Consider the following 20,091-nt stretch of genomic DNA (forward strand, 5'->3'; position numbering starts at 1 on the left):
ATAAATATTACTTACAATACCTTGACATCAGGTCGAGCTGGATAACAGAAATGAACATCTTTGAACTCCAAATTCCCTTTGATGTTATCTGGTTTGTGTCCTCTCTCTGAAAAACTGTCAATTTTAGGATTCTAAATAAAACAAAATTCAATGACTATTCCATCATAGGACAAACAATTGCATTTTTAAGGAATATGCTTCAGCAAATTCCAAAAATAGGACCCAGAATGGCATCTCAAGTTGAAGACAGTGTGTGTTTGTGTGTTTAAGGAAATATTCCTTCTCAGAAAATAGGCTTTTCTTGAAAAGTACATAAGGGATATATTCATTTCATTTCATACGATATTTCACTTTAAGTTTCTGGCATATCCTCATAAATTTTCTAAATGGTCAAACATGCACATTCCTACAGCTGCAATAACAAAAACATACTATCATGGATATATCCAGGTATTTCAGCATTTAGTGAAAATTAGCTTATTCATAAACAACAAATATAATGGACTGGGTTGAGAAGACTGAACAATTGGTTAGAGCCAAGTTATTTAGGAATGATGTAAATTTTGTATATATGCCGAAGCTGAACAATTTTCTCATGACTTAGATTAATGAAATAGGAATTGCTTGGATTAAACAATCACATTTCAGTTACCTCGTTTGCATTTTCTCTGTGTAAATGCAGTGACATACTTATGTCAAAATGATTTTCTTTATTTCACTGCAGTCAGTACAACTTATGCATATATATAGTTGATTCAAAATTATATCATATGTGCAGTGATCTTTTTTTTTTTTTTTTTGACAGGGGGCAACCCACAGCAAAGCATACTATCAATTTTGGTCCCACCAGTAATTTTTCCATCCACTCATCCTGTATACAGATCATAATATTCTTAGTCTGGCTACAAAATGAAAGAGAAAAGGAGGAAAACTAGGAAGACAAACATCTTTGCTTTGAACTCTAATAATAACACACTAGTGCAGATGTACTTCCCCAAAATGAGATCAGTGCTATTTGATTATTTAAAGATAAACTTTCAGAAATATTAATAAGAGGCATTTGATTTCATTCATTACTAAGTAGAGGTTGTTCACTTGGCAAAATTTTCATACAACATTTAACCAAAAGCCAGATTTAATTAGCCAGACCTCAAAGAATTTTTCAGCATTAAAGTAATAAATGACTCACATGATCAATAATAGCAAAGATCGCATATGCTGCTCCTCTTGCATTGGCAAAAGCATCAATACAGGGAGCAGCCTGTCCAATGCTGAAGGCTCCGATCATGATTGAGAAAAAGACCTGAGCAAAAAGAACACAAGGAAAAGTTATAAGTCTTATTCTGGAGTCCACCATCATCTCAAATATGATTTGTTTGGAACATACACTACCCAAAGGATCACAATTAGGTTTATTCCTTTAAAATTTTTCTGGCAAAAGGCAAAATTTACAAGGTTACTATAGCATTTTATTGCATGAACAGGTTTCTTCAATCTCAAAAGTATTTTTTTTGGGGGCTTCCCTGGTGGCGCAGTGGTTCGGAGTCTGCCTGCCGATGCAGGGGACACGGGTTCGAGCCCTGGTCTGGGAGGATCCCACATGCCGCGGAGCGACTAAGCCCGTGTGCCACAACTACTGAGCCTGTGCGTCTGGAGCCTGTGCTCCGCAACGGGAGAGGCCGTGACAGTGAGAGGCCCGCGCACCGCGATGAAGAGTGGCCCCCGCTCGCCGCAACTGGAGAAAGCCCTCGCACAGAAACGAAGACTCAACACAGCCAAAAATAAATAAATAAATTTATAAAAAAAAGAGTCTTTCGTGTTGTACCATGTAACAGTACTTCATTCCTTTAAAAAAAAAAAAAAAAAAAAAAGTATTTTTTTTGAAAAAAAAATATTTTTTTTGTCTAGCTTGCCAAACTATCTGTCGCTCTTCTCCGGGAATTAGACAAAGTCAGAAAGATTTTTCAAACCTATTTCCTTGATTCTGAAGCTATTGCCACCAGAGGAAAACATTTTCCATCAGTATTATTTTTCAGTCCTATATGATTTTCTCTAACTATGCATGGAATTACACAGAATGTTCAGGATACAACAGATTTTGGCCCCATGAAATTTTCCTTAAAAAGTACTATGTTATGTATTAATACATATTTTGGTAAGACTTTTAATATAAAAAGTAATAGTTCACACATTATAAAACACTAAATCACACCTGTGTGCAATGATTAATATACAATTATTCTGTACTATAGCACACAAACTTAACACATTTCCCTTTATATTTTTTTCACTAGGAAAATAAATTGATATAGAAAAGTCAACACTATAGCTTCAGGAATCCAGATTATCAACAAACGTTAACTGAAGAAAACATAAATGAAGAGAAATTACTCCTTTATCTCTGGGCATGCTGAAACATCTACTTATAGTTTGTCTTTTCTCAGAAGACAGTAACAGTAACACTTCACATACCCAGAACTCAAATACCTCTCAAATATCTATCCACTATCTACAATACAGAGAAAGACCAGTAAGAGAGCAAAATGGTCTCTACCAAAAGCAATGCTATGAAGTCAATGCACTAGAGTTCTCCGTCTTTATGCAGAGGGCATCGCTGGGCTCCCTGCATCACGGGTATCACTCTGTAGCCCTACTCGGGAGAAGTCACTGTCTACATACTACAAACGGGGAGACCGGGCCAGAGAGAGCACACTCATCACAAAGGGTGAATGGCAGTCAGGATTCAATCTCCTTTCTTCATAAAATTTGGCAAATGAGGAAGTAAAGAGAGGTGGAGAGCTTCCGAGCTGACAACCAGAGAGGAGACCAAAAGGAGAAAAAACAGACTCAGCAATGACGAAAGCTCATCCAGCCAAACAGCCCTCAAAACGTCAATGTAGTCTGAAGGTACCACCCTAGAGAACATTTTGAAATGATAAATTTTCATAATGTCCCTAAGCCATCATCAAGGGGTCAAATAGTGCTCCGTGTCCTCTGTTTAGAAAGATAGGGAAGTGCAGGTTTTAAAACATGGCTAGTTGAGGGCTTCCCTGGTGGCGCAGTGGTTGAGAGTCTGCCTGCCAATGCAGGGGACGTGGGTTCGTGCCCTGATCCGGGAGGATCCCACATGCCGCGGAGCGGCTGGGCCCGTGAGCCATGGCCGCTGAGGCTGCGCGTCCGGAGCCTGTGCTCCACAACAGGAGGGGCCACAACAGTGAGAGGCCCGTGTACTGCAAAAAAATAATAATAATAAATAAAATAAAATAAAACAAAATAAAATAAAACATGGCTAGTTGAATGGTTACCTGTTGCCCTGACCGTCACTGACATGGAAAGAAGGTCACAATACATTGCTAGTTTATAAAACGTTTACAGAAAGGTATGCATAATACAATCCCAGTTTTGAAAGGAAAAAAAATCCACATACAGAAAATAATCCGGAAGATATACACCAAAAGTTATCAGTAAGTATATATGGATTATTAGATCATAAGTAATTCTAATTATAAGTAATTTCTAATTTTTAAAATTATTCTAATCCTTTGTATAACTAGTATATATATTTATAATTAAAAAATGAAGCTATTTTCATTTTGTAAAAGAAAAAGAAACTAAAATAAGTTTTCATCTTGTATTTGGATAGCTTTTTTTTTTTTTCTTCTTCTCTGCGGTACGCGGGTCTCTCACTGCCATGGCCCTTCCCGTTGCGGAGCACAGGCTCCGGACGTGCAGGCTCAGCAGCCATGGCTCACGGGCCCAGCCACTCCGCGGCACGTGGGATCCTCCCGGACCGGGGCACGAACCCGTGTCCCCTGCATCGGCAGGCAGACTCTCAACCACTGCGCCACCAGGGAAGCCCCTAGCTGATGTTTTATATCATGTAAATTTAACATTCTCTCATAGTATGACCTATGTATAATAATGTTTACTTTCTTATATAATGAAACTCAAAGGCAGAATGAGGATGGCGCCAATACATATTTGTTTATTCGTAAATTCATTCCATTTTTTTAAATTTATATGCTCCATATGTTTCTCAATTGGTCTATCTACATGTTATGCCCTGTGTATTCTAAGGTCAGCTCTGCCCACAGGACAGAGCAAAGATTTACAGAATGAAAAAAGCCTATAACCATGGCTTATTCTTCAAAAAGGAGGAGAATGAAAGAAAAGGTAGATGGATAAACAACATTTTCAGATTCTCCATAAATATCAGGAAAACAACTTACTGTCATTGCATTTCCAACAGTGTATTCTTTTGCTATAACTAGAGCGGATGCATACCAGAAGGCCAACGCATACGATGCATATATTAACAGGAAGGCAATGCCCATAGAAATGTTCGCCGAAATAGCTTTTTTAATTCCAATCTTTTTGGCATTTTCTAGATGTTTCTGATACCTACCGGAAAATGAGGGGAAAACATGATAATAAGAAAACAATCCATAATCTGAGCCATATTCACCTCCTTGATAGTTGGAGGTTTAAGGCACAAAGCCATAAAAGTAAGAAACCCCTGGTGAGACCCAGCTTCCTGGGAACTCAACCAATTCAGGATTGGCCAGGACTAGAACCCATCTGAGCCTTACCTTTACTGGCCTGGACCCATCTCCCTTGATCCCTACCAGTCCCACCAATGTTCCCATAGCTGTTCCAGGATTGAACTCCCATCCCTGGGAGAACCTCACCATCCCTTCACGGCCAGCATCACAAGTCAAGGTAAAGGTGGAAGAAGAGAAACCAAGCCAACCAGGGATGACGCCAAAATGTAAATACTATTTGGGATTCTTAAAACAGATTCTTAACACAGGCCAATTTGTCTTCTCCAGAGAAAACCCTCCTTCCACAGCCCCATTGGGTGAGGGACAGGAATTTTACATGTTTGTGTACTTATACTTGGGCTTTTGCTTTTTTGTTTTGCTTTGGTTTGGTTTTGGTTTTGTTTTGGTTTTGATCAGGCTGACCTTCAACTGTCAAGCCTGGGTTCAAGGTTATAAACTGGTCACTACTTATGGGATACAGGCTCTTACTCAACTTTTCTAGATTTTAGTTTCATCACTTGTAAAATGGAGTTACTCTTTTTTTAATTGAAGTATAGTTGATTTACAATGTTGTGTCAGTTTCAGGTGTACAGCAAAGTGATTCAGTTATACATACATATATATATATATTTTTAGATTCTTTTACCTTATAGATTATTACAAGATATTGAGTATAGTTCCCTGTGCTATACAGTAGATCCTTGTTGGTTATCTATTTTATATATAGTAGTATGTATATGTTATTCCTAAACTCCTAATTTATCCCTCCCCTCCCTTTTGCCTTTGGTAACCATAAGTTTGTTTTCTATGTCTGTGAGTCTCTTTCTCTTTTGTAAATAAGTTCACATGTATCATTTTTTTTTTAAATCCACACATAATCGATATCATATGATGTTTGTCTTTCACTGTCTGGCTTACTTCACTTAGGATGATAAGCTCTAGGTCCATCCATGTTGCTGTAAATGGCATTATAAAATGGAGTTACTAATGCCTTCCTTGCAAGACAATTATAAGGTTGACAGATAATGATAGAAAGTTGTTAGTACAGTGCTGGCATAGAGTTGGCAAAACCTGATAATTCCTATTCCTATTATTATTGTTTTAGAATTTAATGTCTTCCTAAATATCGCTCATTCTATTATTGTCATATTTTTGAATATTAATTAAAATTCATATTACTGCCTTCTAGGATTTGACATAAAGGTATAAATGTCTAGAATGGTTCTGTCAAATAACAACATTTTTTTCCATCAATTTCAGTTAAGCCTTCCATGCTAGATGCAAAGAGTCTATAAATTTTGATTTTGGCTCCCTAAAATCAGAAAAAAAAATCCACTGAGATACAATGAGACTTTAGAGAAAATACCACATACATCAGAGCGTTTCTATTTCTAACAAAAGACAAACAACATATCTTTTTCCGTTTAACCAAATAAGATGTTGAGAATTTGTTCATTTTTTAAAAATGTACGTTGCCACCAAAAATTATGTCTTTCAATTACTTAAAGCACCTTACTCTCCAGTGCTGTTTCCTCAGTGTTGGACGATGCATACATTTAGCTGAGCTGCGTCCCTGAGGAGACAGCCAGCTTGCCATGCCCAGCACTGTGCTTAGTCCCAGGTGGCCCGGCCGCAAGGTGCGGGCACGTCAGCCCCAACGTGACACGGGGCTCCAGGGGCAGTGGTGGACATGCTGTAATTACCTTCGCTGAGGCGGCTCGCTTACTGCTGCTAATGGAGAGGCACTGATTACACTCATCCTGAGGTGTGTGGGCTACTGTGTACAGGAAGCAGCAGTGAGAGAGAAAAAGGAAGAGTTAGAGAACCAGGCATAGGCTGGCTTTGAAGAGGGCTTAAGGAACAGAAAAATAGAAAATGAAAAAGAGGGGAGTAAGGAACCTTTGCTTTTTTTTTTTTTTTTCTTTCTTTGCTATACACAGGCCTCTCACTGATGTGGCCTCTCCCGTTGCAGAGCACAGGCTCCGGACGCACAGGCTCAGTGGCCATGGCTCACGGGCCCAGCCACTCCGCAGCATGTGGGATCTTCCCGGACCGGGGCACGAACCCGTGTCCCCTGCATCGGTAGGCGGATTCTCAACCACTGCGCCACCAGGGAAGCCCTGGAACCTTTGCTTTTAAGGCTGGAGAATTTCCAGAGAATTTCTCTTTCAAAGAGTTGTGGGTGGGGCTTACAACAGACTGCCAAAGAAGTCCATGGAACATAAAAAGGTCAGAACTCTGCTGTAAGGTCTGATGTTAAACTCTAGCCATCAGTAAAGGGTGCCTATATTTTGTGGGTGAGGGGTTAATATTAGGTAAAGGAAAGCAGTAGACACATATCGCAAAAGAATAAGTAACAAAATGTAAAAGTCGGTTCTTTGAACTAGTGGACAAAGAACCTTTCTGACCTTTTCAGCTCTCTGTTCTGGCCCCCAAAAGCTATCACAGTCCTGATGGCCCCCAGAGCCTCTTCTGCCACAGCACCTGCTTTTGCATATGCAGCTAGTTCTTTGTCACTAAATGCTGAGAGTATCTGGAAAAAAGAGAAACATTCATGCCTTCTGTATGGGGAAAATGTGAAAAGACAGTCTGACCAACTCTTTCAATTACTTTTTCTCCCCAAACCCTGTCCTTTATCAAACATTGTAGATATGAAGCAAACCACACTCACTGTACCCGACCCAACGGCTGCTTCCACTCCCTACAAGGGGCGGATTTGATCCGCCCTGGTGATATGCTCCTCAAGGGGAGTCCTAAGCAGCTTTTGGCAGGAAAGCACCCTTTGCAGGAAAGAGCTCTCTGCAGGAGGCCCCTTGGTCTTGTCACTAACCTTAAACCAGGCGCCCCCATGCTCTACTCATCTCCGGCCCTAGCACACCTTTCAGATCTTTTGATCACACAATACTTTGCCTAACTTGTTGGTCTTTCCATAGATCAAAGATGTAGAAATGAAGAATAAGTAATTAGCAGATGACCAGATCTTTTCCCTAGCTTCCCCTTCAATAATCTCGTGAACAAACTGTGTGAACAAGATAACATCTAAAGAAAGATCACAAGAGGTCAACAAGCCTGCACACAAGCCTGCACGCCGTGGACGAGGGCGATGATTCTGACCCCCTATCTCAACAATTAACTGAGGTTACTTCCCCTTTTCCATTGAAAAGCTTTCATGACTGAACAGAATCTTCAGAGATGGTTTTTGGGGGACACCGAGTCCACCATCTCCCCAGACTGCCAGCATTCTGATTAAAAGTAACTTTCCTTTCTACCAACTTTTGCAAGTGTTGATTTTTTTTAAGCGGCGAGCAGCAGCCAGACTTGATTCGGTAACAGAGTCAGCAAAAGGGAATCCACACATAATTCTCTAGATAGTGTTTTTGGGAATAGTGTCCAGTTCTGTATCTACTACTGTTTGTTCTCTGTTAATTGCAAAATAAACTAAAATAAAACCTTACTGCTTGGAAAGGATTCACCATCCTTTTTTTTTTTTATGTCACTATTTTTAATCACTTTGAAAACCATACTTCCAGACCTACTCACAGGTATTCTACTGAATAAGATGGCTAAACAAGATGTTGCAGGAGAACAGTAAAGGAAGAATCGAAACAAAAGAGATGCCAGAGTCTACTAAGTAAATCATCAACCCCAGAATGAGCAAAAATTGCCAGTGAAGTTTCTCAACTCTGGAGTGTTGGTTGAAATAGAACAGGTTTTGTGGATTTTACTGCAAGGCAAAATTGTCAGAGTGCCATTTAACTGTCACAGGTAACAATTAAAAATACATAGGACAAATCTAAACTTATTTAAATGTTTTATATTCATGCAATAGTTTGAAGGAATGTCATATTTTTAAATTATGTTTCCTGAAATAAGGACATGACCATTTATGTAATTTAAATTAGTATGCCAGAAGATTTACCTAAAGTAGTAACAGTTCCAAAAACAAAATGTAACTGAGGTAATAACTGTGACATTTTACATCACATTAAAAACAATCTTCCTTATTAGAGCACCAGATTAACAATATGCTCCTAAATTTTAAACTGAAACCATGGATATGGTTTCAAATGACATTTAACATGGATCTGCACAAGTACCAGAATCCTGCATATTGAAAATAACTCTGTCTGCAGGGGTTAACACACATGGAAATGCCCACATCTCACATACCTTTGCCCAAACAGCTGTAGAGAGTCCCAGGATAGGGCTGATGGCCATTATCACAAGGGTGAGCTTCCATCCTCTGAGAAACCCCACTATGAATCCTGCAAAAAACGTGGCTATTGCTTGAAAGAACATTCCAACCTTGTCACCAATTCCTTCACTGATTTTGGAGATGTCACTAAAAAAGATCACACCTAAGTGGTTACAGGCAGGAGGTCTTCAGTCAGAAAGGTGAAGCAGACATCTAACAAACACAGAGACAGGCAACACTCGTTCAGACTCCTGCAAGCCTCTTTCACAGTCTTAGCCTCTTGAGTGACATTTTTCCCCACCTAAATACCGTACAAAGGAAGAAATTCAGGATTAGTTCATGCTCCTAAGAAGTTAATATCATTAAAAGTTGATGCTATTCAATTAGTTAATCCCGTTAGAGAAACATTAGCATTTTGAACGTATGAGTCAATCTGTTTCAAAGCAGGAGCTAGGAAGGGCATTGCAACAGGAATAGGGAAGGGCTCCTTGCTTCTACCCTTGATGATATTTTCAACCCACTCTATTCTCAATACAGCAGCCAGTGTGATCCTTTGAAAATGGAAATCTGAACATGCTACTCCTCAGATCAAAAATGCCCAGTGGCGGGCTTCCCTGGTGGCGCCAAAAAAAAAAAAAAAAAAAAACGCCCAGTGGCAAAGCTGAGGCCAGCCAGGCCCTACATGCTCTGATCTTCCCTCCTCTTGGACCTCATATGCTCACTACCCTCTTGCCAGGACCTCCAGTCAGAAAAAGCTTATCATCTATGTCCCCCTGCTGGAATGTAAGCAACAAGAGGATGGAGACCTTTTTTGTTTGTTTGTTTGTTTATTTGTTTGTTTTTTGCATTACGAGGGCCTCTCACTGTTGTGGCCTCTCCCGTTGCGGAGCACAGGCTCCGGACGCGCAGGCTCAGCAGCCATGGCTCACGGGCCCAGCCGCTCCGCGGCATGTGGGATCTTCCCGGACCGGGGCACGAACCCGTGTCCCCTACATTGGCAGGCGGACTCTCAACCACTGCGCCACCAGGGAAGCCATAGGATGGAGATCTTTGTCTCATTCATTGGTATATCACAAACATCTAGAACACTGTTTGGCACATAATAGGCCCTCAAATATTTGTTGAATAAGTGAAGAGTCAACAAGTACTAAGACAAATCTCTTTGTGAATTCATTCAATCATTGATTCACTCATTCATCCATCTTGAGGGTCATCTTAATATCTGTCAGGCCTGTGATAAATATCTGTTTAACTACATGAGAGATAAACAAGTAAAGGATGTAAGCTCATTCCTCAAATACGCCTAATACATAACTAAGGCAAAAAAAGCTAACAGATAAGGAAAATACACTGCAGCATAGGCTGTAATTGCTAAAGACGGCTATCAGATGATCTATTCCCAATATGCACCAAATGCTTAATCTAGGGAAAAAAAATATTTTCATTTAAAATCTTCCTTTGACAAATTTTCACATACTTAGCAGTTAATTTCTTTATGAAAGTGTGGTGTTAACAATATACTTACTCTGTTAGCCGAGTATTGAGTTCAGTGGTGTCATTGATGTCAAACCAGCCTATTTCCTGTCGCAGAATAGCATGAAAAAACTCTTGCCTAATTTTCTTAATCTGTCGGCCAGCTGCCAAAGTCCAAAATGAAACTTGAATATAGGCAGCAACAAGAACCCCAGCACCTAATCCGGAATAATAGTATGCATACCTGGAAAATAATTCAAAAGTTTCTTTTAAATATAGTCTTTATCTCTTTGGGGAGAAATATTAAGAACTGGGAATTAGTAAATTTACAGACAGATCGCAAAGACCGTGTAGGACATTGTAACAAACACATTAATTTTTTTCTCTTTTCTTAAATTATAAGAGGATAAGGCTTCCCTGGTGGCGCAGTGGTTGAGAGTCCGCCTGCCGATTCAGGGGACGCGGGTTCGTGCCCCGGTCCGGGAAGATCCCACATGCCGCGGAGCGGCTGGGCCCGTGAGCCATGGCCGCTGAGCCTGCGCGTCCGGAGCCTGTGCTCCGCAACGGGAGAGGCCACAGCAGTGAGAGGCCCGGGTACCGCAAAAAAAAAAAAAAAAAATTATAAGAGGATAATGGCAAATCTATCCACTTGAATTATCAGGCAAAGGTAAAATAAATTTTTGTGGTTAACTGCAAAAATATAATGGTGTTCATGAACCATTTTTAAACTGATATTGACAATTTTAAACACAATTTGACTCTTTCACAATTCATATTCTAGACTTGCATATCTTACTGTACTTAAAAAGTGCACCACATTGCAAATACAGGACTAAACAGACTGAGCATGCAAAATGGTTCTTAGTATAAGTTTTCCCGCATTGTTTACACAAAGGACAAAAAACCCTCTTCCTAATTGGCAGAAGTTGAAAGGTGTTTTAAAGATAGAACGCGGGGTGCCCTGGTGGCGCAGTGGTTGAGAGTCCGCCTGCTGATGTAGCGGACACAGGTTCATGCCCCGGTCCGGGAAGATCCCACATGCCACGGAGCAGCTGGGCCCGTGAGCCATGGCCGCTGAGCCTGCGCGTCCGGAGCCTGTGCTCCGCAACCGGAGAGGCCACAACAGTGAGAGGCCCACGTACCACAAAAAAAAAAAAAAAAAAAAAAAGATAGAAAGCTAAATTGTCATGAATTCAAACCAATTTGGAGTTAAGTCTTAACTAAATTAGAGGAAAGTTAGTATCTTTATTTTTTTTAATTTAATTAATTTATTTTTATTTTTTTGGGCACGCCCCGCAGCATGTGGCATCTTAGTTCCTCTACCAGGAATGGAAATTGTGCCCCCTGCATTGGAAGTGCAGAGTCTTAACCACAGGACCATGAGGGAAGTCCCCAAAGTTACTATCTTTAAAAGTAATAAATTCAATTTCAATACTCTCAAATATATTTTCTACATCATTTTACAAACTGTTTCCAGATAGAAGCCTTTCAGGCCTGCTATGGCAAACAGACAGTACTCATTTACGTCAGCAGCATTAATTGATAAGGAAACATACAAACGTTATGTGACAGGCTTTTGGGATTTCTACGAAGAAGGCTGAATGGGGGGAAAAACGCCATAAATGACATTACTGGATCAACGGACCAAATTGGAATACAGATGGTAGACTGGATTAAAGTATTGTATCAATATTAAATGTACTGAGGTTGATAACTGTACTATGGTTGTAAAGAGAATGTCCTATTCTTAGGAACCATGCTGAAGAATTTATGAGTAAAGGGTCATACTCTGCGCAGCTTATTTAAATGGCAGGGGAGGGGGAATAAATGAAAACAATAGGTTAAAGAGTCTAACAAAAGGTAAAGCGTATATAGGGACTCTTCGTACATTCTTAAAACTATTTGTAAGTTTGAAATTATTTTCAAATAAAATGTTTTTTAAAGTACACCATAAAGAAGTACATATGTATATATACATATATTAGCCAATTACCTAGTCATTTCTTCTTCCAGAATTCTGGCTGGATTTAGCATTAACAAGGAAAAATTCACTAAATAAAAACAAAACAAAACAAAAATAAGACATTTTTGAAAGGCACTGCCAGGCTTTAAAAATCTTTTTTCTCTTTCCTTTTCACTCTCAAGTCACTCTTTTCATTTGACTCATGTAAAGGGCCCAAGGGTTTAGGTGCATTTAGGGTCCAGTTGGGGGAAGTTAAGCCCTCCCATGTTCAGCCCCCTTCCTAGAGGTCTTGGGCCTTTAAGCAAAGCAGCTTCCTAAGGCAGCAGAGAGGAGCTGATGAAGGGCATACAGAAGGCAGAGGAGGAAAAAAGAAATGGTCCACATAGAAAACACAAGATTTAAGGGGCACTTTTTTTCTTAGAGGCGCAAAGCACTTTCCAGATACTTGCTTCTTTTGATTTTACTTTACTATATGTGTGTGTGTTTCCCTTACATGCTTCCTCATGACGTAAGTAATAGAAAGGCTGAATTACATTCATTGCAAAGGAAGAAAAGTTAAAGAAAAGAAAGATAGCTGAGTTGCTCAAAGACAAGTCAGTGGGTCACTGGCAATCAGTCACCATCCTGCATTCCCTGTCCTGGTTATCAGCAGTCCTGTATTTTGGTATTTTTAAAGCAGTATTAACTGGAAGGAAATTGTCTTTTAATTTGAACTAATTTGATAAAAATGTCCATGTGCCTTTTCTGGTTTACATGTTTTCGTAATAGCTAGGATTTATTGAGCATTTATTATATGCCAGGCATTGTTCTGAACACTTTACATGCATTACTTCGTTTAAGTTTCACAGCAACTCTATGAGGTAGGACTATTTCATAAATTCCCATTTTACAGATGAAGAAACTGAAGCACAAGGAGATAAAGTAACTTACCCAAAGTCACACAGCTAGCAAGTAGGCTGAGAGTCCTAACACTATACCATACAGCTCCTGACACTATACTACAGCGATTGATTCATGTGGTAATGACTTATTTTCACTTTTTCAAAAACACAAAGTGCAAAAATAAAAAGAAAGCAGCCCACATCTATTGCATTCACAAAATAATAGGATAAAATGTCACCACAGCATTGATGAGAAAACACACCAGGGTAGGCATTTCCCATTTACCATGATGCTAGGAGAGAAACTAGTCTTTGTTCTAGACTTAGATCATGTTTTCTGGGTGCTGTGTTATCATTCTTATCTTCCTCCAAAGGAAAATAAGGTAGAAATTTATTTCAGGCATGTGGCCCTGACGGTGGCATAATTTTTCCCTCAGGATTGTTCTTTCTACGGATGTTCATAGTGAAGTGTTTCTGCTAGCTCTTTATCAGTTACTAGATCCTTGAGGAATCAGACCGTATTTTACTTCTGCTCTTAGCCGTTCAGTTTTGCATGCTCATTTCCTTCCTGAGTTCATAAATCTGACACCTTTGATATGCCACATTGGAACCGTGTTTCGAATTAGAGGCAGACAAGCTATCCTAAAGCTGTGGTATTTGTAGAAACCATTGTTCAAAACCACAGGAAACCTGCAGATATATGTGTACCTGGCTATTTTTTCCCCCTGAATGTAGAAATCAGGTGAAATCCTAAAATGAGTTTTACTCTCCTCCAACACCAATATTACAACTCAGATTGACCCTCCCTCCTAGGAAATAAGAATCTACAAACATTCCAAGTTTGACCTGCTCCTTTCTCAGAGTCCCAGGCCAAGAATGGCAATCTAATTCTGGGTTAGTAACCGTAGGAGCCCCAAAAGCCCTCAGGAAACCAAGAGTTTCTGCTGTCTGACGACAAAGGTGAGGCAAACATGTGTTGACGTCTCGTTCCTGGAAGAGTCATGGAACGAAATCTGGAATTCTAGACCTGGAAATCTCATGGAATTAGTTCTGGAAAAGGCCTCGACCTGGTCTTCTCTGATGCAACCTATTAGGCTTCAGTCTCCTAAACAGTCTTTAAGTAGTTATGTGGCTGAATGCTTCGCAATGCTGTCTGCCTGTTAGAATCCCGTGGGGAGCGTGAAAAAATGTAGATGCCCAGGCTCCATCCAAGACCAGCTGAATCAGAACCTCTGGCTGAGTCTAGATCATAATTCTAAAAAGTGTCCCCAACTGATTCTAATGCTCCAGGATGGAGAACTCCTACTCTAGTCCGCCTGAAGGCCTCCCATAATGAGGAAATGGGGAATTCTAGAAGCCGCCTATTCATTTTAGAGAGCTTCCATATAATTCATCCATTTTATAGATGGAGAAACAGAATCTTAGAGTGGTTGTTTCATTTCCAAGTTCTTACAGCTAGTTTTCCCCCAATATTTATGCTCCAGACACTTGACATAAATTGTCTCATTGAATTCTATCAGTAAGTCTACTTTTCAAAGGTGAGAACAGTAGGGATTATAGAGGTTAAGTAATTTGCCCAAAGTCATAAGCTGGTAGGGGCCTAAATAATAAATGGATACCTTAAGGATTACATGGGGAGACATTACATAAGGTCACTTTGAGTCTCAAAGTAAATCAATGTCTGCCTTCCTTGATTCTGCCCAGGACTTCTTTTATTATATAGAAACACTCAGCACAGGACAGAGTTGGTGCATGTTCAGGCAGCTTTGGCAGTGTGGGTAATTAACTAAGGTAACTGGGGCTCAAAACTGCCTTTTCCTCTCATCTATGTGGCAATGCAAGGGCACGCAGGGTATATTGATTTCTCCACAGAGTCTCCTACATTATTACAGTCACGTAGACCTGGCATAAAATATCAGGTTCCTAATACTCTGCAGAAAAACTGTTTCCTATGACTTCATTCTTAAGGTTTGGATGAGGAATGTTTTATGCATAGTTTCTGTGCAATTGAGTCATTGTGAGGGAACAGCCTTGTCACGGAGCCTTTATTCTGTTGACAAGGATGGGCTCTGTTCACAGTAAGTCACCGTCAGGCCCTCTTGTAATTAAACCTTTTTTTCTTCTAACATTCCCTTCTCATTTGGCTCCCATTTAGTCTAGCTGGCCAAGAATCCAGCGATTCTAAAGAATAGACTCTAAATAAACATCATCTCTATGAGATGAGCTAGCGAGCTCAGCCAAGTACAGCTGAATACTCTATCTACTCTCAATCCCCAGGATTTTTGCTAAACTCTACAAATGTAAACATACCAATGAGCTCTCTGAGTATGAAATATAACAACTTCATCTTCTCCAAAGAGGCACGGGAATATTATTTGTACACACTACTAAAGAGTGGACATTGGAATTAATAACATTTGAGGGACTTCCCATTCCAAACCCTCCAAGACAGCTAATATGCCTAATGACAAATGTGGCTGTAGAGGACCAAGTGTCATTTAATTTGGAGGCCACTGCAACTAAGCTGGCAACTCGGGTGAGTTTATCACTCCAGCTATTACAGGTCTGTAAGTGACTTGCTCGTGCCAGTCCCCAGAGAGACCTTGAATTTAGCCCTGGGCACAGTACATGGCACCTGTCTGCCATTCCAGCTTCAAAGCGATACAGCTGCATAATTAGAAACACAGAAAAGATAAGCAAACTGTTCCAAATAAGAAAGTTGTGGAATTACTCTGGTGTTAGCAAAACCAAAAATAGGACGAATAAAACCGAACCAAATGCCAACTCTCCTGTGATAAGAGCACTGCATCAGATTTTAAAAAAAATTTAATTGTGATAATATACACAAAACCATCTTAACCATTTTAAGTGTATAGTTAAGTAGTATTAAATATATTCATGCTGTTGTACAATCAATCTCCAGAAATTTTTCATCTTCCCCCAACTGAAACTATGCCCATTAAACAACAACTCCCCATTTTCTCCTCCCCCAAGCCTGCTACCACTATCTTACTTTCTGTTTCTATGAATTTGGCTACTATAGACACCTCATATAAGTGGAATAATACAATAATTGTCTTTTTGTGACAGGCTTTTTTCACTTAGCATAATGTCCTCAAGGTTCAACCATGTGGTAGCAGGTGTCCGAACTTCCTTATTAAGGCTGAATAATATTCCCTTGTATGTATATAACACATTTTGTTTATCCACTCATTCGTTAATCTGATTTTTTAAAATCCTGAGTTGAAACCAATTTTTTATTGATGCGTTCGAATATAGGCATCATCCTACTGTATGTGTGTGTGTGTGTCTTATAGATCTATAGATCTTATAAGAAGTAAAAGGAAAACAAATAGAAAATTCCTCATTTCCTTGAAGGCTTTTTAAACTATCCTATCGTACTCCAATTTTACCTTTATGGTGTTTGTGTTGAAGTTTTGGCCACTGGTCAAGAACAAGTCATCCATTTAAAACTTTCCCAAACATATTTTTTTAAAGGAGAAAGTTATTTACATTGGCAGTATAATGTATATGGTCATGAGCACGGCTGAGATAGCAGAAAGACCTGGGTTTGAATTCTGCCCTAATACTGTATAATTTGGACAAGCCTCAGTGTCTTCATGTGTCACAGAAAATATTACCTACTCTGTGGGACGGTTCTTGTGAGGCTTAAGTGAAATAAGACCTAGCACATGATACACACAATGAAAGGTTACTATTATTGGTGTTATTTTTATTATAAAGAGGTTCTTCTCAGAGACAATAGTACTGGAGAGGAAATAAACTATTTTTGTAGGAGATTGATTTAACTTTTGAAGGATGCTTTTACTAGACTTCTAAAAGGCATTAATATTCATCAATATTTATGTAAAGTACAGCTTTTTTTCCTGTTGTATAAATTAAGCAATCATGTTCTCTTAGGTAATTACAATTAAGCCCTACAATGCTAACCAAATATGTAGTTCTCAATCCGTGAACACTGAAAACTCTTACTGAGTGTCATCTAAATTATAGAGTCCACTTTTTCTCAGATATCTTTACTATGAAAGCTGCCTTTCCTTTATCAGTTGTTTTCTTTCTATTCCACCATCTGTGTGCCAGTAAAGCTTCACTCGGTCTTCTCCAGCCTAGTGCTCACAGGTCTCTTGGGAGGAACTGAGCTATCATGCTTCATAGAAAGCATGAACATCTTCCTTTCTATGTTAAATCTGGCTAATATGAAAATAACTTTGTCCATTGAAACCACACTCCAATGCTGTTGACACTGCCTCTCACACAGATGACATTAACGTATGGGACTCCTTTGGCTCTTCAGTAATTATAGTCCTTTGAGTGAGTTTCAAAGCACATCATTCTCACATCGAGTCCATTCAGTCTTTAGCATTCTATCAAGTAACAGTCAACCTCGTTGATCCAAAACTTACAGACAGAAAGTGGGCCTAATTTTAGCAAAAAGGATGGGGGGAGATAAAAAAACAAAACCATAAACAGACCTACAAGCTGAGCATAGCTAAGAAGTACCACCACGCAAACTGATGTATTCTGAAGCTCATCAGTAATCACTAATGGGATGGACACTGCACAGACATACTCTGTTATAGTTCCACCGTCCTCACGTAGACTGACTTCCTTACTTTATTTAAATGCAAAACTTTCTGGAGATGGGTATTTCCTTATTCTATATTTAAAATCAAATAGCATACACCTATTGGTTGAAATTTAAATGAGTATTTGAGGAAGTTTTCTGAGAATGTTACAACCCCTTCTGTGATATCTGGAGTCACCCAGATGTCTGAACCATGAAGCAAGCAGATGATGAACAGAAAAATCAATTTCTATTCTTCCACTCAGTTAAACATATATATATATATATATAATACATATATATTTTTTAAATAGAGAAATGCTTACCTGGAAAGGAGAAGTTTCCTCCAATATTAACAAATCTGTCAGTCATTTCTCCAAATACTATCATCATGAGGGGGAGACCTGACCCATGAGTTATGGCCATGATAGTGCCAAAGGACATAAATAATTTATCCTGCCAATCAGAATATCGAAACTAAAAAAGAAAAAAGAAAAGATAAGAATACTTAGCTTGTGTAACAGGATTTCTCTTTTTTCACAATGATATGTTCTTCAGATTTTTATTTAATGTCATTACTTTTGTAACGGTTGCAAATAAAGGTATTAGGGAAGAAAGAATTTCAATCCAATCACTGACAGATTAATTTCATGATTCTATTTATTTTGGATTCTGTGAGGAAATCAATCTAACTCCATTTAATCACTATCTTATTTGGATAAGTGCAATATAATCAGAAGGGACGAAGGTTTGGTTCCATTAAGAAATATTGTTTGGGGGCTTCCCTGGTGGCGCAGTGGTTGAGAGTCTGCCTGCCAATGCAGGGGACACGGGTTTGTGCCCCAGTCCGGGAAGATCCCACATGCCGCGGAGCGGCTGGGCCCGTGAGCCATGGCCCCTGAGCCTGCGCGTCCGGAGCCTGTGCTCCGCAACGGGAGAGGCCACAACAGTGAGAGGCCCGCGTATCGAGGAAAAAAAAAAAAAAGAAATATTGTTTGATTTTCCAGAGCTCCTGAGGTAGTGAATTAAGAGCAGCTAGGGGTAGACATCATTTACATACACACACATAACATGTCCTTTAAAAAGACATTCAGGGCTTCCCCGGTGGCATAGTGGTTAAGAATCTGCCTGCCAATGTCGGGTACATGGGTTCAAGCCCCGGTCTGGGAAGATCCCACATGCCACGGAGCAACTAAGCCCATGCGCCACAACTACTGAGCCCACGTGCCACAACTACTGAAGCCCGTGCTCTGCAACAAGGGAAGCCACCACACTGAGAAGCCCGCGCACTGCAACAAAGAGTAGCCCCCGCTCACCGCAACTAGAGAAAGCCCGTGCGCAGCAACGAAGACCCAACGCAGCCAAAAATAAATTTAAAAAATTTAAAAAGAAAGACATGCAGAATAGTTCAAAGGGAGAATTATAAAGGGGTTGGGGGGAACAGATCCTCTGGGTTTTGACGATAAGATCCCTTTAAGAGGTTTAAGTTAGCTTTTAGAAGGCAGCTCCACAGTGAAGTGCAACAAACATTAAGGAATGCCTGAGTGTGTGCTTTAGGGAAGTCTTGCTCATGGAGATGACGCTCATTGTAGAATCTTGAAAGGTAAGGGGGAATTAGCTGAAGAAGAAATGGGGAGTGCAGAGGAAGTGGAGGATGTTGAGGCTTAGAACAGCAGGGGAACTAGAAACCACACGAGCGCTCAGGTGACTCCACACAGTGGAATTGCTGAGTACACAGTACAAAGCGAGGAAGACGATACTAGAGAAAGGTCTAAAAGGCCTGGTGGGCCACACCAACAATCTTGGACTTAGTGCCACCTATAGAGGAGAGGGGTGATACCAGTTGTTACAGTGAAGTGCACAACACCCAAGAACTAACCAGCCAATCAGTGTCATAATACTCCAAAACACTTTGTCCCCCGCCATCTTTGTTAGTCCTCTCCAATTTCTCACTTTTTCTCACCATTTCCGATTGACTGAACTATGGCTCTCTCTTTGTTCTTCTTTCCTCCTCTGCCTTCTGGACTACATCTTCTGTCTATAAGTTTTCCATTTCTATACCTTCCTCTCTCTCCCTTGCATCTTTCTTGTCTTTTTAACCTTTCCTTCTGCCCATTTCCCTCACCCCACCCCCTTTGGGGGACAAGGATCAGTAATCAGGAGAATGGATGATGAGGCAGGCTTGGTGGAGTGGGATCCCTGAGAGTGCAAGCTGAGTCAGACGGGGTCACTATGCAGGGGCACCCTGAGGTCAAAAGCACAAGGTGGGGAGTGAGGGGTGTGTGTGCAAACTGTTCTCAAAGAGTTCCAAGGGTTCAGTCTGGGAGACCACATTCCATCATCAAGCACGTAGGGCAAGCAAGAGTGCTGAAAGAGACAAAGGGTCAGAAGCCAGGTGGGGCCTGGAATGGAACAAGGGGAGCAGGTAAAGTCAAGGACAAGTGGGGAAGGGC

The 20,091-nt window shown here is 40.1% G+C and overlaps 1 protein-coding gene across 1 annotated transcript in view; it reads right to left on the minus strand.

Annotated features, from left to right (window-relative positions):
- Positions 1-20,091, minus strand: part of ABCB4 (ATP binding cassette subfamily B member 4) — a 79,843-nt gene that overhangs the window by 52,182 nt on the left and 7,570 nt on the right. Inside the window, exons 4-11 of the mRNA XM_081244534.1 lie at positions 17,965-18,115; positions 12,203-12,260; positions 10,262-10,453; positions 8,712-8,883; positions 6,950-7,074; positions 4,230-4,401; positions 1,190-1,303; positions 21-131 (exon numbers count right to left, since the gene is read on the minus strand). Of these exons, the coding sequence (XP_081100660.1) occupies positions 21-131; positions 1,190-1,303; positions 4,230-4,401; positions 6,950-7,074; positions 8,712-8,883; positions 10,262-10,453; positions 12,203-12,260; positions 17,965-18,115 (1,095 nt within the window). The remainder of the gene's footprint in view (positions 1-20; positions 132-1,189; positions 1,304-4,229; positions 4,402-6,949; positions 7,075-8,711; positions 8,884-10,261; positions 10,454-12,202; positions 12,261-17,964; positions 18,116-20,091) is intronic.

Source organism: Mesoplodon bidens, assembly GCF_964165515.1.
Source record: "Mesoplodon bidens genome assembly, chromosome: 9".
Classification (NCBI taxonomy): Eukaryota; Metazoa; Chordata; class Mammalia; order Artiodactyla; family Ziphiidae; genus Mesoplodon; species Mesoplodon bidens.